This window comes from Orcinus orca, chromosome 10, assembly GCF_937001465.1.
Source record: "Orcinus orca chromosome 10, mOrcOrc1.1, whole genome shotgun sequence".
Taxonomy (NCBI): domain Eukaryota; kingdom Metazoa; phylum Chordata; class Mammalia; order Artiodactyla; family Delphinidae; genus Orcinus; species Orcinus orca.
This window is the reverse complement of record NC_064568.1, coordinates 3,964,641-3,982,767: the sequence shown is the minus strand read 5'-3', so window position 1 is coordinate 3,982,767 and position 18,127 is coordinate 3,964,641. Positions and strand designations below refer to the sequence as shown.

General features: G+C 39.8%; 1 protein-coding gene and 1 long non-coding RNA gene across 3 annotated transcripts in view; one reads left to right on the top strand and one right to left on the bottom strand.

Moving 5' to 3' along the window:
* The window catches only part of LOC125965624 (uncharacterized), a 189,486-nt gene extending 187,466 nt beyond the window's left edge, over positions 1-2,020 (top strand). Inside the window, exon 2 of the long non-coding RNA XR_007479725.1 lies at positions 1,871-2,020. This is a non-coding gene — a long non-coding RNA (uncharacterized LOC125965624). The remainder of the gene's footprint in view (positions 1-1,870) is intronic.
* The window catches only part of NR2C2 (nuclear receptor subfamily 2 group C member 2), a 76,389-nt gene that overhangs the window by 55,043 nt on the left and 3,219 nt on the right, over positions 1-18,127 (bottom strand). Inside the window, exon 2 of one of the 2 annotated variants that reach the window (XM_033414101.2) lies at positions 7,198-7,281. The exons of the other annotated variant lie outside the window; for it this stretch is intronic. Within the exon in view, the coding sequence (XP_033269992.1) occupies positions 7,198-7,257 (60 nt within the window). The 5' untranslated portion in view covers positions 7,258-7,281. The remainder of the gene's footprint in view (positions 1-7,197; positions 7,282-18,127) is intronic. 2 annotated transcript variants of the gene reach the window in all.

Sequence of the window (18,127 nt, the reverse complement as noted above, 5' to 3'; positions counted from 1 at the left end):
ATATGCTCAAGCAACTGGTAAGACCTGAAGACAGATCTAAGTTGGAAATCTCCCTGAAAGTAGAAGCAGCAGAAAGAGCTAGAAACAGAAGAGAAAAAATGAAGAAATGATTAGTTCAAGAGCTCCAGTATCCAATTAATTAGGAGTTCTGGAAAGAGACTGGAAAAATACTGAGGGAAGATATTATCAGAGAACTACTGTAAAACAATTTCATAGAACAGGAGGTCATGAGTTTCTAGATTGAAAGGACCCTCTGAGTGCTCAGTATAATGTATAAAAGAAAAACTACACTAAGAGACATTACTATGAAATTTCAGAACAAAAGGGATGAGGAAAAGATCTTTTTTTAAAAAAAAATTAATTTATTTATTTTGGCTGTGTTGGGTCTTCATTTCTGTGCGAGGGCTTTCTCTAGTTGCGGCGAGCGGGGGCCACTCTTCATCGCGGTGCGCGGGCCTCTCACTGGCGCGGCCTCTCTTGTTGTGGAGTACAAGCTCCAGACGTGCAGGCTCGGTAGTTGTGGCTCACGGGCCTAGTTGCTCCGCGGCATGTGGGATCTTCCCAGACCAGGGCTCGAACCCGTGTCCCCTGCATTGGCAGGCAGGTTCTCAACCACTGCGCCACCAGGGAAGCCCCGAAAAGATCTTAACCATGGAGGTAGGGGACAGAAAAGGGAAGAGAGAAAGAGGGAGAGAGACACTTAAAGAGAATCAAGAATGTAAATGGCCTTCTCAAAGCTGGAAGACAATAAAATGATGCCTTGAAATTCTGAGGTAAAATTATTATTTTCAACTTAGATTTCTATCCCCAAACTATCACTCAAGCATGTGGGTGTAAATAAAGACACGTTTAGATATGCAAGATCTAAAAACAATTCATCTCTGATGCACTCTTTCTTAGGACGTTTCTGGACCATGTTATTTACATTTTTTAAAAAAAAGGAAAAAAACCCATGAATTCAAGGAAAGAATCCCAAACAAGAGACAAATAAAGGATGACAGCTGTGCAGCAGGCTTAAAAAGCAATCAGTAGGGACTGGAGCAGGTCAGAGGACTTTAGGAGGAATGTTTTCACAGGAAAATAAAGGAAACTGAAAATTCCTCTGATGTATTTGTATGAAGAATAGTATTCAGAGGGTTCTACAACTATATTGGAGATACTAGGAAGTATACGTGATAATGTCATAGTTAGGTAACAGAACATTAATTTATGCAAAGAGGATACACTTTTATTGGGAGAATGAAGGGAAGATATGGGCGTGTGAGGAACTGAATGAAAACTAAAGTTTATTTATATACTAAGTCAAAAAATGTCTAATACCAGAAATGAACTTATTACTGATTTTGCAGAAATAAAGAGGATTTTAAAAGAGTACTATGAACAACTGTATACCAACAAACTGGATAACTGAGATGAAATGGACAAATTCCTAGAAACATACAACCTACCAAGACTGAATCATGAAGAAATAGAAAATCTGAGTAGACCTATAACTAGTAAGAAGATTGAATCAGTAATGAAGCCTCCCCATCCCTCAAAAAGCCCTGGAGCAGCCCTAGTGAATTATACCGAACATTTAAAGTAGAATTAACACCATCCATCTCAAACTCTTCTGAAAGACTGAGGAAGAAGGAACACTCCCAAACTCATTCTATGAAGCTAGCATTGCCCTGATACCAGTCAGGCAAAGACACTGCAAGAAAAGAATATTGCAGATCAATATCCCTTACGAATACCAATGCAAAATTCCTCAACAAAATACGAGCAAACTGTTATCAGCAGCATATTAAAAAGATTATACTGGGCTTCCCTGGTGGCGCAGTGGTTGACAGTCCGCCTGCCGATGCAGGGGACACGGGTTCGTGCCCAGGTCCGGAAAGATCCCACATGCCGCGGAACGGCTGGGCCCGTGAGCCATGGCCGCTGAGCCTGCGCGTCCGGAGCCTGTGCTCCGCAGCGGGAGAGGCCACAACAGTGAGAGGCCCGCGTACCGCAGAAAAAAAAAAAAAAAAAAAAAAGATTATACACATGACCAAGTGGGGTTTATTCCTGACAAAATTCAACACCCTTTCATGATAAAAACATCCAACAAACTAGGAATAGAAGGAAACTATCTCAACATAATAAAGGTCATTTGTGAAAAACCCACAGCTAACATCACATTTTGTGATGAAAGACTGAAAAATTTTCCTTTAAGATCAGGAAGCCAAGAATGACTGCTTTCACCTCTTCTACTCAATATACTAGAAGTTCCAACCAGAATGATTAGGCAAGAAAAATAAGTACAAGGCATCCAAATTGGGAAAGAAGAAGTAAAATTATCTTTATTCACAGATGACATGATCTTCCACATAGGAAAATCTAAAGATGTCTCACACACACACACACACACACACACACACACACACACTCTCTAGAATAAACAAATTCAGCGAAGTTGCAGGATACAGAATCAACACAAAAATCAGTTGCATTTCTACACCGTTAACAATGATGCTCAAAAAAATTAAGTAAACAATTCCATTTACAATAGCCTCAAAAAGAATAAAATACTGCAGGGGTAGAGGGGAAGAGGGAATGGATGTTAGTGTTTAAAGGGTAGAGAGTTTCAGTTTGGGGAGATGAAAAGTTCTGATGATGGGCAGTGGTGATGGTTACAGAATAAGGTAGTTAATGCCATAGAACTATATGCTTAAAAATGGTTATAATGGCAAATTTTATATTTTACCACAATTAAAACTAAAAAAAACCTCTCTCCCAAAAAAGGGCAATGTCTAACACTGATTAAAAAAAAAATTGGAAGAAAAAATGTTTTTAATAAAATAAAAAATGAACTTACTGTGTAGTGTAAAAGTCTAGGCTCTTAAGTCACTCAGATATGGCAAAGTAATCTCTCTACCTCTCAGTTTCCCCCACTTAAAGTGGGGAAAATAATACTTTCCTTATAGTGTTAACTGAAGTATTAAATGAGGTGATGAGCTGAGCATAACACCTGGCACACTGTATTATGTAGCTACAGATACATCTGAGAAATAAATACCTTACAAAACTGGAATCAAACTGTATATACTGCATATGTAATCATGCTTTACTGTTTTAGAAAGTATATAATTCTAATTAAAAAGTAGAAGTCACAAATCCCTCTAGTTTTTTTTTTCTCCATTTCTTTTTGTTCTTTTATTTTGGAAAATACCTCTTAATTTTGGTAGTGGCATCTGGTTGCTGTTATGTATTGTTTTTAAAAAATACTTTTATTGAGCTCTAATTCACCTACCATACATTCTACCCATTTGAAGTGTATAATTCAATGGTTTTTAGTATATACACACATATGTGCAACCATCACCACAGAAAATTTTAGAAAAATCTCATCCCCTCAAAAAGAAACCCTGTACTCTTTAGGTATCACTTCCAAAATCCAGCCCTAGGCAACCACTATAACCTATTTTCTATCTCTATAGAGTTCCCTGTTCTGGACATTTCATATGAATGGAATAATATAATATGTTGTCTTTTGTGACTAGTTTCTTTCACTTAGTATAATGCTGTCAAGGTTCATCCATGCTGTAGCATGCATCAGTAATTCATTCCTTTTTATAGCTGAATAATATTCTACTGTCTGGATATACCACATTTTGTTATTCATTTGTCAGTTGATGGACATTTGACTATTTCTACCTTTTGGCTATTTTGAATACTACTACTATAAACATTGGTGCACAAGTTTTTGTGTGGACGTATGTTTTCATTTCTTTTGGGAATATAGCTTGGAATGGAATTGCTGGGTCATGTGGTAACTTCATATGTAACTTTCTGAAGAACTGCCAGACTGTTTTCCAAAGTGGCTACACCATTTTACATTATTACCAGTAATATAGGAAGTTTCCAATTTCTCCACATCCTCACCAACACTTGCTATCTGACCTTCCCCCCACCCCACCCCCCGCCATTCTAGTGGATGTAAAATGGTTATCTCATTGTGGTTTTGACGAGAGTGGAAATTAATGAAACAGAGAATATAAAAACAATAGAGAAAAATCAATGAAATCAAAAGGCGGTTCTTTGAAAAGGTCAACAAACTGACAAATCTTTAGCTAGACTGACCAAGAAAAAGATTCAAATTACTAAATAGAATCAGAAATGAATGAGGAGAAATTGGTACTGACCTTATTAATAGAAATAAAAAGGATAAAAGAATACCGTGAACAACTGTTGTGACAATAAATTAGATGACTTAGATGAAACAAACAAATTCTCAAAAAGACACAGACTACTGAAACTGACTCAAGAAGAAAAAGACAATATGAACAGACCTATAACAAGTGATGAGACTAAATTTGGAACTAAAAAACTACCTGCAAAGAAAAGCCCAAGCCCACATGGCTTCACTGCTGAATTTTACCAGACATTTAAAGAAGAATTAATATTAGCTCTTCATAAACAATTCCAAAAAACAGAGAGGTCACACAGTTTGCAAGTGGCAGGATCAGGATTTAAACCAGGCCATCTGGCTCCAGAGTCTATACTCTTGACCACTATATTAAACTGTCTCTGTGAATAACTGAATAAATCAGAGCACATTATAGGACATCAAATTGTTCGTTTGTATGATCCAACTTTTGTAGTTTATTTTGGTAATGTGACTTATCTGGTCCATAGGGAAAAAGGTTGTCCTGGGGACTTGAAAGAAAATCATTTACACTATTGACAATGTTGCTCTATCTCATTTATGGAGCAAAAGCGTGGGACCTGCTAAAGCTCCTTATACGTTTTTTTTTGTTTTTTGTTTTCTGTTTTTGCGGTACGCAGGCCTCTCACTGCTGTGGCCTCTCCCGTTGCGGACCACAGGCTCCGGACGCGCAGGCTCAGCGGCCATGGCTCACGGGCCCAGCCGCTCCGCGGCATGTGGGATCTTCCCAGTCCGGGGCACGAACCCGTGTCCCCTGCATCAGCAGGCGGACTCTCAACCACTGCACCACCAGGGAAGCCCTCCTTATATGTTTTTATTTCAATGACTTCTCAAAACAATCCCATGAGATAATAGGTTCTAGTACTACTCCCATTTTCTAGATGAGAAAACTGAGGAACAAGGCAGTCACCCAGATAGCAAATGGCAGGACCTGGATTTAAACCCCAATCTGTCTGATCCCTAGAGAGCCCCCTTTCCACTATGGAGAGCCTGTCCTCTGGTGTAGCCTGTCTCATGCCTGATCCCTGCAACACTGAGCTCTGGTGAGCAGATCCCCAGTCCTATTACTCACCTGTGTGTGCTTCTGGCAAACAGGCAGGGAAGAGGTATGTTTCTTCACTGTCTGCTGACTGAATAAACAACTGTCCCCAAATGACTGCTAATAACCCCTAATTTAAAAACTTCATTCCCACTCAATAATTGTTTAGCACCAACATGATGAACTGTAGGCTCTCTTACTCATTTCGCTGATTTAATATTATATACAGCTACCACATGTAGTTTAAAGTCATCAAACTTGAAATTTCAAAATAACAGCATGGAAATCTAGGGAATATTTTAAATAGGAAGATTGCTTTTGTTCTCCAAATTAATAATGCCTCCTACTATTTTGGATGTCTCCTCAAAATGTGCTTTTCGCCATGGGAAACAATAGTTGCACTAAATTAACACATGAAATTCCATTTCTTGATGGAAGTAAGGCATCTGACAGAAAATTTTACCTAGGAAATTTTCTGAATACATACACAAAACTTGTATTGTCCTATAAATTACTATAGGTCAGTACTATAGGTTACTTACTATACTAACCTCTTCTCCTAAAGAATTAGTGATGACTTCTTAAGGCAGTGATCCACATACTAGTCTCCAAGTCAGTCTCAACTGGAAACTGTATTAAATGCAAAATAACCCTAAATATTTGAAAAGCCAACAGTGATTTTCAAGGTAATTGTTCCTAAGACAAACTATAAACACAAGCATTTTAACCCCAATACTTTCACAGCTCTTTAGCTCTTCCAAAAATATATTTAAAAATTTGTAAAATCTATCTGCTTTCATCTTCAGTTAACACTAACCCTTATTTGCCGGGTGAAAGGGATGATTATTATACTGCTGCCTTAAAGTCAATGGTTGATTTAAAATCTGAAAAGTCTGCTCACCAATTTTACTGGTATAAACTGGCATTCGTGTACTTATTTTTTATTTTAAAAAATCCTTTCTTTAAATGTCCATCCTTTGATAAATCTGTGTCTTCACCTTAGAAATACGATTATTGGTTCAAAAACACAAATCTGAATCCTTCTAATGGCTCCTGTTTGCAGCATGATGCATGGTTTATTGGAGGAGCTCTGGAAGAAGTGAAACAGAACTGGGTCAGTGTGCCCTTGGCCAGTTACTTGTCCTTGAGCCTTGGTTTCCTCACCTATTAAATGGGAATTAGCGATCACACCAAACCTCAAAAGGTTGTTGAGGACTGAAGCCCTTGCAGAGGGCCTGGTACAGACTGAAAAGATCTGGCCCTACTTCCCTCCTTTACACCTCGAGTTGCCTGAACATTCCAAGCTACTTCATGTCTCTGTCCTGTCTTTGCATAGGTTTCTGACTTAGGATACCCTCCTCAGCATCTGCCAGTTTCCAACCCTGCTTCCTTAGGTCTGCCTAACAAATGATTACTTGCAATGCAAGACCCACCTCCAGGATTACCTTCTTCACATGGAGTTTCACGTCTTACCATTTTATAATTACTCCTTAACCAGGCCCAGAGAACACTAAAGGAAGGACCAATGGCTCATTCACCTCCATATTTCTTAGCACTTAGCAAAATCCCCAGTACATGGAAGAAGGTCAACAATGACTGTAGAATGCACAGAATCCGCTTTCCACCATACACAGTATTAACAGAGTATCAACTGTGCAAGAAACTAAGAGCCTTTGACTTAAAACTATACTCACAAGCTTGACAAGCATCATTAGACTCTTAGTTTTTGTTCAAAGTAAAATGTTTAAAGTCACCTCATCGTATGCAGCTAGGCCACCCTATTCATGCAAAGAAACTTTAGGAGCAAATGTTCTTGTCATTTTCATTTTTCTTCAATGGCAGCATCCTGCTTTGGATCTGGCTCACATGCTGACTTCATTGGGACTGTTTTGAAAGAACAGCACACACTGATGTACTTTTCCTTTTAAAAGCAAGGGTGCCAGCTATTTTGCTAGCCCCTGTCACTCACCTCAGCCACCTGCTGGGTCCCCACTCTGTGCTGAACCAGCCCCTCCATATTTGTAGCCATGGTGAAGCAAGATCATTAGAGAACCTGTTTGAAAAGATGTAGCAACTTCTATCAGGTGGAGAGAAACCAGCCTACTTGAAAAACATCAGTAATCAAAATCCTTTTTTGGTACCATCTGGTGCAGATTTTGCCCTCCACAGACAACGAGCTAGCAGACTAAGCATATCTGGATAGGCTGCACCGGCTTCTTCAATTACAGGTACTAATATTAATCAGTAGTAACATTTCAACTGGGAAACAAGACTTGCCCTGGTAAATACAGACAAGATGAATCTGGAACTTTATCAGTTCTCTTGGGTTCTAACAGCTCAGTTCACCTCTCAGGCAGGTGGGAATCGCACCTTTTTGGATAGCTCCTTGTCACAGTGTGCTGAATAAGAAGGTGGCTATCTGAGAAAGGTGTAAGATCAACTTCAATACAGAGCATTAGATTGCTATCAGCAACTGTACTTCTGTTACTAGTGACCAAGCAAGGAGCAAAACCCTGCCCAGGTGCTAACACACCTCACTCATGGGTTTAAAGGCAAACACTATCACTAACAAAGTAAGAAAAGAAGTAAGGAGACTGCATTACTAAAGTGGGCTAAGAACACGGTACTCATAAATTTATCAATTTATATTTTTAAGTCCTCATTAAATTAGAAACCCAGATAATTCAGCTTTATATTATTAGAAAAATTATGCCATCATTTGCCTTAAATTGAGGAAGTTCATCTAAAGTCCAAAAAGCATGCTAGTCTCCTGGGTCAGAATCACTTGAGTGCAAGCAGTGTTGATGAAACAGACCCCCTGGTCTCTTCAGGTCATGACATAAAGATCCCCTGAATAGTCCCTAAACCTTTTCCAATTAACTCTACCACAAAGAATTCAGGATAAAGGGATTCCACTTTGGACCTAATTCCTAGACAAAGCAAAGACTTCATTATTGACTGCACAGATCCTATGGTTAATAGGAGTTTAAAGCTCTTGTATAATTTATTTTCAGCATGTATACAAAAAATCTATATAGTCCTTCCAAGTGTGTAATGCATAAAATGCACACACAGTTTACTTGCTTGGCCCCTCCTCAATCACAAACTGGACTATTCTGCAATGCAACTTTACAAAACACTTTCCTATAGTTCTCACCTAAAGTATTATATTTATAAGCACTGATGTCTATAAACTTTTTCACTCTCTGGTAACTTTCTACGTTATTCTATCCAGTATTAGACAGCCACTTCTATTATCATTATTCAGATTATTTTATTGGCAAAATGGTAATGACAGAGAAATGGGAAACCCTGAGTGACAAATATAAAAGAAATATAAATATATAATATATAAATATATATATTTATATATAATATATATAAATATATATAAATATATAAATATATAAATATAAAAGAAATCGGCTCTGCCTTCAAGGATCAATATCCTCTAAGAGTACATACTGCATCAACTGCTATAACGATACCAGGTCACCAGTGCCAGTGAATCATCTTCTAAGAACAGGATTAGGACCAAGACTGGGGAGGCAGTGTTTCTGGCTATTTATTCTTTTAATAAGTCTTCAAGACTTTTAACTTTTGTTTACTTTTCTTTGTTTCTAGAAGAAAAAGCACAGAGAAACACTGGTCTTTTCCCCTACTCACAGTTTGATTCCAACTAATAAGGCATAGAGGAAAAAAGCATCACTTCACATGTACCAGAAAAGTCAATCAACTGTTGTTAAAAACACAACTATTGCATGTGAAAAGTCCAGAGTTCTAATCTTTTTTTCTCAAAACAGTAAGTAAGAGCTCTCTAAAGAATCAAATGGATGAAGATAGCAAATAGATTATATTAAGAAATAAAACCCAAATATGCAGCTGTGACTATTAATTTTATCACTTTTAGGTGTTATTAGCATTTCTATTGCTGTTAACTGCAGTTTTATGCAAGAAATACATGAACTTGAGTATTACAAAAATATTGTTAGGGAAATATTAGTGAGTATTAGAGTACAGAAATAACAAAGTATTAGAAAGGCATATCTTTCTATTGGGTTTCCCTAAAAGAGGTGCTTGATCCTCCAAGTTTTAAGGTATCACAATGTAAGAAGTAAGTAAAACAACATCCTCTGGTGATGTTAAGAAGGGAGGGAAAACATTTAACAAAGACTATGGGTGTCTGGATGTCAGGATATCAGGGAGTAAGATTCACCTGAGAGCCTGTTTTACTGGCTACCGCAGTCATAGGCTGAGACACATAGTGAGAAGGAAGGGTAAAGCTTTGGAAAGGGTACTGGGAGGTGGTTATCAATGAGGGGGTGTCCTTCAAGAATGAAAAGCTCCAGGGAACAGTGGGTCGTGTCTACATATTCACTAGCACAATATAATTTTGCATTTGAAATTTGAAAAACAAAAAAATCCTATTGTTTTGCCAGTACAAACTAGACAAAGCACTTCAAAACAGCCTTGCTGGTAGAGCTGAGCAGGCTAATGTAAAGAGTAACTAACACTTACTGAGTGGTTACTATACCCCAGGCACTGTATTCATAAGTACTCTGGACTGAACACTAAAGCAGCTCTGGGAACAGAAACCTGAGTCTGGGAACAGAAACCTGAGTCTTCAAAGGCTGGTGCTTGACCCACTCAGCTCCTAACCCTGAAGGACTGCCCCCAACGACCACAATGTTTCCCAATTCATTAACCAAAGAGCTATAAAACCAAGTACCTTAAGTTAAAACAAAACAACAACAACAAACACTACAGAATATTTTCCTATGGTGGTTTTAAACTAATCAAGTTCAACCACCATCAACCCTTTAAAAATAACTAAGCAATAAGTTGGCTGCTGAGAATTAGTAACAACAATAAGAAGGAAAAGAGGAGGAAGAGGAGGAGAAAGTCCTTGTCCTTGAAGAACTTAAGAAGGAAACTACTAAGAGCTGTGCCATGTAGATGCTACAGAGTGTCCGAAGGAAGAAGCACCTCTGAGAGCAATGACAGTTTCACAGGACAGGAGCTGTTTAGACTGGTCTTGAAGGAAAGTGGGAATTTAGCAAGCAAACAGAGGGCGGATGGGAGAGAATTCTAAGCAGAGCTCAAACTGCAGGTTATGAGAATGGCACAGCAGAGGAACAGCAGGCAATCTGGTGGGGATTGTTGGAGAGGTCATGGGAGGGGAGAGGCTGACACTGTAGACAATGAGAACTATCAGAAGTTTGGTAGGGAAATGTAGTGATCACATCTGGATCTTCAAAAAAAAAAAAAAATCCTTTGGGCGACAGTGTGGAGATGATAGAAAAGGACGGTCTATGGGAGGCCAGTTAGAAAGTGGTGGCAACAAAGACTATGGATGCAGGCAGACTCTTAAACTTAACCTGAACTAGTGAGTCCTTGCTGTATAGCACAGAAATGACAACAAGGCACAGTATATAAAAACTGTCATACAGACCACAGAATGGCGCAAGTAAAACTATTATTGCTTGGCCTCATGTGGCAGTAGGTTTTATAACATAAATTCTTTCAAATACAAGTAGATCAATATAACTCTTAACAGCAAAGATACAGAGAACACAATGGTGACTTTAATCAACTCTTCCAGACTTACGAAAAGTGTACAGCTGACCAAACTTTGCAAACTTTTCAGCGGAGGGCTACAAACCCCAGTGACCTGCAGTGAAAGCTAGGCTCGGCCCAGGAGCACCTGAATCCCAGTGAGTTAGAGAACAGCCCAGCTATGCTCTCCACAGGGGCAGGCTGAGAGGCCAATGTCTCAAATAACAATAAACAAATCCTGGGACAAGGAAACTCTGTCTTCACTGACAGGAATGGGTGAGCCTACCTTTCCCTTCACAATCAACTGATTCACATCATCCTTATTTACGTATTACGTGGCCCATAATCATATAACATTCAAAATATTTACTGCCTTGGTAGTTTCTCTTCTAAACAAATATACTGGGTTTAGAGGCTCTGGCAGGCACTAATTTCTCTGATACTGAACTGCATGAAGTTATCATTAAGAATAGATCTTAATACATGGGGCTTCCCTGGTGGCACAGTGGTTAAGAATCCTCCTGCCAATGCAGGGGACACGGGTTTGAGCCCTGTTCCGGGAAGATCCCACATGCCGCAGAGCAACTAAGCCCGTGCGCCACAACTACTGAGCCTGTGCTCTAGAGTCCACACGCCACAACTACTGAAGCCCGAGCGCCTGGAGCCCATGCTCCGCAACAAGAGAAGCCACCGCAATAAGAAGTCCACACACCTCAAAGAACAGTAGCCCCCGCTCGCCTGTGCGCAGCAACAAAGACTCAACGCAGCCAAAAATAGATAAATAAAATAAATTAATAAGGAAAAAAAAAAGAACAGATCTTTTTTTGTGTGTGTGTGTGGTATGCGGGCCTCTCACTGTTGTGGCCTCTCCTGTTGCGGAGCACAGGCTCCAGACACACAGGCTCAGCGGCCATGGCTCACGGGCCTAGCCGCTCTGCGGCACGTGGGATCTTCCCGGACCAGGGTACGAACCCGTGTCCCCTGCATCGGCAGGCGGACACTCAACCACTGCGCCACCAGGGAAGCCCAGAATAGATCTTAATACAATGTAAAGGGCCTAACACTGTGCCTGGCACACAGCAGGCATGCAATGCATGGGAGCTACTACTAGCACAAATTTCAAAGACATTTGAAAGCAACAACAAACTGTAAAATGCATATTATAATTAGGAATATGTCTCTCATTTTGACATAAGATCCACATGAAATTTAACTACATAGTATATGCATTATATGCTCATACAGCATTTATAACTGATTCTATTAAACTGCACAACTGAGTGAAATGAAATGGCTGAATTAGGATAAATCTCACAAATATTTAAAAAAAAACCAATACCGAATAACTATTTGCAAAATACTACTGGGTACAGAACTTCTTGATAGGCACAAGGTATTCAGTGTAAGTTTTACTATGCTAAGATTGTCAGAATTCTCTTTATACTCATGGGAAAATAAAAACAAAAATATAAATAGCCTAAGAATTAAAAAATGAGAAATACATAGCTCAAGACTTGAAATCATAGATCAAGACTTGAAAACAGGAAATGGAAATCAAGTGACAGATTTAGTATAATTTAGTAGATGTTCATCAACATAAAAGATGCTTACGGGGATGTCTCTAAGGTCAAGTTGAGATATACATCCTGTCTGTCAGAAACCCTGACACTAGTTAGACTCAAAGATTACTTACCTTTTGGGTAAGGTGATATCCTGCCCCCACAGGAAACTTGTTTCTTCCATATTACAAGTCTGGGCTACGAGAAAGGGGCAGCGATGGTATGTGGGGGCTGGGGAGATGGGTGAGCAGTGACTTGCAGGGAAGAGAAGTGGCTCTCATCTACATGGAGTTCCTAGCTACCAGAGCAGTGCTACAGGTCTGTGTGTGGAGACCTTTCCTAAAATATCATTGTACAGTGTGGGTAGCTTTCCTGTTTCACCAAGGGCCCAAGTGTAAGGGTGAAACGCACCTTCTTTGTTTCTATTAGTGTGACCCAGGGGTAGACGGATGGAAGGAAAGCAGGACAGATTTTCTGAGAACCTACAACGTGCCTTATATCAAACTAGGCATCGTTTAATCCTTAACATACCTTCTGAGTAGGTATTATTAGCTGCACCAATGCAGACAGAAAAAAACGGAGACTCAGAAGTTTAATCAACTTGTTCCAAGTCATCCAGCTGGAAAGAGGTAAACCTGGGATTCTAACTCAGGTCTCTTTGACTCTAAAACCTCTGCACCAGGGACTTCCCTGGTGGTCCAGTGGTTAAGACTCTGTGCTCCCAATGCAGGGGACCCAGGTTCGATCCTTGGTCAGGGAACTAGATCCTGCATGCGGCAACTAAAGATCCCGTACACGGCACCTAAAAGATCCCGCATGTCGCAATGAAGAACCCCCATGCCACAAATAAGACCCGGCGCAGTCAAATAAATGAATGAATGAATGAATGAATGAGTGAATAAAATAAAAAATAAAATAAAAAATAAAACCTCTGCACCACAGCACCCTTCAAAATAGTTTCCCAGAAGAGGAAGTCAAGAGAAGAGAATTTTAAAGAGTGACAGGAGACCAATTAATTATCCAAAGGAACAAGCTGCTTCCATCAATAAGCTTGATGATTTAATAACTCATTTATATAACCACTAATTCCTAAATATATGATTGATGTTTCAGTACTACTCACAGAAATTTCTGATCTAGCTCCACCAGGACAGTAACATGACAGTTCCTTTAGAACTTGAACACACCTTTCCCTTACAATTTTACCTACATAATAATCATATTGATTCAAACAGTGAGGATAATTTTATCATCATTTTTAAAGTAAAATTTTTTACTGAAGTATAACATGCAAATACAAAAGTGTACAAATCATAAATGAAACAGCTCAATGAATTTTCATTCAGAGAACACCACTCACATCAGAAAATAGAACATTACTAGCACCTTAAAAGGCTCCCTTGTACGCCCTCAGAGTCCCTTACTTCCCTTCTCTCCTGACTTTCACTATCATGGATTCGTTTTGCTTGTTTTTGAGCTGTATGTTAATATATTTTTTGTGTGTCTGGATTCTTTTCCTCATTGTTGTGATAACCATGAGTAGTCAGTGCATTTTCATTCCTGTATAGTATTCCAACATATGACTATGCCACAATTTACTTATCCATTCCATAGCTGATGAACATTTAGACTGTTTCTAGTCTGGAGCTCTTATTACTGGTGTTCCTATGAACACTCCTGTACCGATGGTCCCTGACTTAGGGTGGCTTGACTTACGATTTTTCAACTTTATCATGGTGTGAAAGTGATATGCATTCAGTAGAAATTGTACTTTGATTTTTGAATTTTGATCTCTTCCCGGGCTAGCAGTATAAAGTTACGATCCTCTCTCATGATGCTGGGCAGTGCCAGCTACAGCTCCCAGTCAGCCACGTGATCAAACAACCACTACACTTACAACTGTTCTGTTTTTCACTTTCAATATAAATTACTGGAGATATTCAATACTTAATTATAAGATAGACTTTCTGTTAGACGATTTTGCCCAACTGCAGGCTAATGTAAGTGTTCTGAGCATGTTTAAGGTAGACAAGGCTAAGTTACGATGTTTGGTAGGTTAGGTATATCAAATGCATTTTCGAATATATTTTCTTTTTTAATTAATTAATGGCTGCGTTGGGTCTTGTTGTTGCGCGTGGGCTTTCTCTAGTCACAGCGAGTGGGGGCTACTCTTCGTTGTGGTACATAGGCTTGTCCTTGCGGTGGCTTCTCTTGTTGTGGAGCACAGGCTCTAGGCGCACAAGCTTCAGTAGCTGTGGCACACGGGCTTCAGCAGTTGTGGCTTGTGGGCTCCAGAGAGCATGCTCAGTAGTTGTGGCGCACGGGCCCAGGTGCTCTGCAGCATGTGGGATCCTCCTGGACCAGGGCTCAAACCCGTGTCCCCTGCATTGGCAGGCGGACTCCTAACCACTGCGCCACCAGGGAAGTCCCCTTGACATATATTTTCAACTTACAAATAACCCCATCATAAGTCAAGGAAGATCTGTACATGCCTTTTGAAAATTTTCCTACTTTAAAAAACTGTCTTTTACCTCTTCAGAAAAGAGACATATGTTATAAATTTAAAATTTCTTAAAAAAAATCTGTACTGTATTAATTATGTCATCAAACATATCCTAATTACCACTCTTTTCAGCCAAAGGCTGACATGCACTTTGAGATTTGTGCTTTTAATCTTGGTAAAAGGTGACTTTTCAGTAATTCCAGGCTTATTCACCTCATCAACCTAGTAGAAGGAAGCATTATTGCAGAAGCAATGGATGAGTGGAGAGAAAGAGAATGAGGGCAGTACAAATGACATTTCTGTAATGTTCTACAAATAATACATAATCAGATTCACTGTACAATAAATACCACCAGGGGAAATGCATCCTGAAGCCTGCTGGCATTGTTTAACTTCTTAAGAGCCATCCAATCTCAGCTGTCTATCTTTCTCAGTGGAGACCTGCCTGCCACATAGAGGTAGGCAGTTATTGGAGTTTTTATTGGAGGTGCACGTGTGGGCAGCCAGGTAAGAAACTTTTTTTTTGGCGTAGCTTCTATTCAAACATGAACAATAAAGGTAAGTAAGGTGGCTCCCAGTAAAACCATAAAACCTTCAAGTTTGTGTCTGGCCCTGCCAGCCTCTCATTTCTCTCCCCACTCTTTGAATAGCATTCACTTCATTTTCCAGGCCTCAACACCGTCTCTCATACCTTCCACTAATCCAGTGAGAGAATGATATGCTCTTCTATCATTGGCAGAAATTCCCCCCATCAACATGTTAACACTTCCAGGGATTAGAATCATCAGGGTTACTGTCGATAATTTTGGAATGAAAGGTTTCACCTCCTATTATGGACTTCAGGCCTCTTATTAGAGTGGAAGAGGTATCACACTCTGTCCCTGAGGCTGGGTTTCATGATTATAGGCTACCTGGAGCCCAGGGGTAATCAGAAAGATAGCTGAGCATCTGAGCTAGCCTGTTCCTTTCCCATCCTTAACAATTCCCTTCCCATCCCTCTGCTCCAAGACTCCCAGATGCTGGGGTATGAATCTGCTCTTTCTGTCCCCCTAACAGTACCCTATGCCAATGCCCTGATCTGGACTTTAATGTCTTCTATCCACTCCCCCCACCATCACTGTGAGCTATGCTAGTTGACTGTTCCCAGGGAGTCTTGCCTTTTTGTACAGAGCCACTGCCGCTTAAAGCTCTAGCACTCAGGGCACCTGAAGAAAGAATGGGAAGCAAGTAGCAGCAGTGCGTGACAAGGGATATGGGGAAGGAATGGCAGGATGGGACAGAGTCACAAAGAGAATCTCAGCCCCCAGGCCTATTAGGTTGAGGCAAGTGAAACTCCAACAGGTAAGAGCGTATCTTTTACAACGTGTGACAGATTAGGTTAAAGATAATAATACATGGAGGGAAAAAGTCTACATCTAAGCTGCTCATAACCAGCAATAAAGTGAAAAGAGATAAACTAACCTCTGACAGGTGAGTTTTGCATCAGGTGTGAGGCTAGACTTGATGAGCCTTAAGACTGATTCCTTCCCAAATTCCCCCTATGCAGTATTGATTAAGGGGGACTAGTATCTGCTCTAGGAGGTGCTTTGGGACTAAAGGAGCACATGGCACATAGGTAAGCAAACTCAGGGATAAAAATCCCAAATGAAAGCCCTTAATACGTGGAGACAGTCAGGCAGCTAGACACATGAGGCCAGTGTTCAGGGCCAACGTTGAAGGTGGGCTGATCCACACAGGCCCACCTGCCTTGCTCTCTATGCCATCTGGATAACAAGTGGTCCCTGTTTCTGACCCAAATCTCAGTGTTGGCTCCCCGCCTCCCCATTTTACAACTGGGGAATGTATAAGCCTCAGAGAGGCTACCCACTCAAGGTTCCAGAGACAGGCGATACACTGTCACTTGACTCCTTGGAGACACATGCTAAAACTTCCCAGAAGTCCTCATGAAGTGACGTTATTACACATAGGTTTTCCTTCTTTCTGTAAAGGCATGTGCATGAAAACAAAACTTCAAGGTCACCATAAATACAACTGTTGAAAGCAATAAATAAGTAATTTAATGTTATAAGATAATATACACATACATATAAATATATATATATATTTAGCTTTTTCATTAAACTATCAGTTCTTTGGTTACCCTGAATTAGGTAGTTCAAGGAATCAAAAGTGTTGGATTGAACAAGTGATACCAAAAAATCCTTCAACAGGATAGAAAAGAAACATCCAAAAATAAATAAATAAAAGGGTGGCTGTTGTTTTAAAAATACCACAACACTTTATTTGTAAAATCTGTATTATATAAGTCAACAAAAATTTTCTATTTACCATGCTTTTAAGCAGAAGCTTGATATATACCTGGCAAAATGTGCTTTTAAACTTGGTAAAGCAATCACAAGGTGATTTTCAATAATTCCATTGCATGAATCAATTTATCTTTGGAAAGATTTTTTTTCTTTTTTGCGGTACGTGGGCCTCTCACTGTTGTGGTCTTTCCCGTTGCGGAGCACAGGCTCCGGACGCGCAGGCTCAGCGGCCATGGCTCACAGGCCCAGCCGCTCCGCGGCATGTGGGATCTTCCCGGACCGGGGCACGAACCCATGTCCTCTGCATCGGCAGGCGGACTCTCAACCACTGCGCCACCAGGGAAGCCCAAGATAACTATTTTAAATTAATGGCTACAGAGGCTGAACTCCCAACTCTCTGCAAACCCATTAAGTTTTCTTCTCTGTTCTTTGATCTCCTGTGATAGAATAAGACCAGCATTTTTTATTTCAAGAAAATCACACTGGTGCTTTGATTTTTCAGTTAAAGTAAATGGCATGATTATTTTTGGCTGTTTACTAATGAGTTCCATGCGAACTCATTAACTTTCATGTAATTTACCTTGTAATACAACTAATTATTAAATTATCTATTTCTTGTCTCAAAAAGACCGCCCATAAATCAACATATTAAGTGTGTAAAAAAGGATTTATGTGGGTTATCTTACCCATATTCAAGTTTGCAGGCAGTGCCATATCTGTGAGGAACCACTTCCTGAATTCATCCAAATACCATAACAGATATTTATTTTATTGCTGGCACTGCTTCTGAATTGCTAACAAGCCCACATAAAAAGGCACCATCAATGAGCAGCAACTTAGTTAGCAGTGATATCATAAATTATAAACTATTCATTCACTCAACAAGTAGTGCCAGGCACTCTGCTAAGTGCTGGAAATATAATGGTGCCCAAAATGATTCCTGCTCTCATAAGGTAAGGGGAACAGGTATCAATC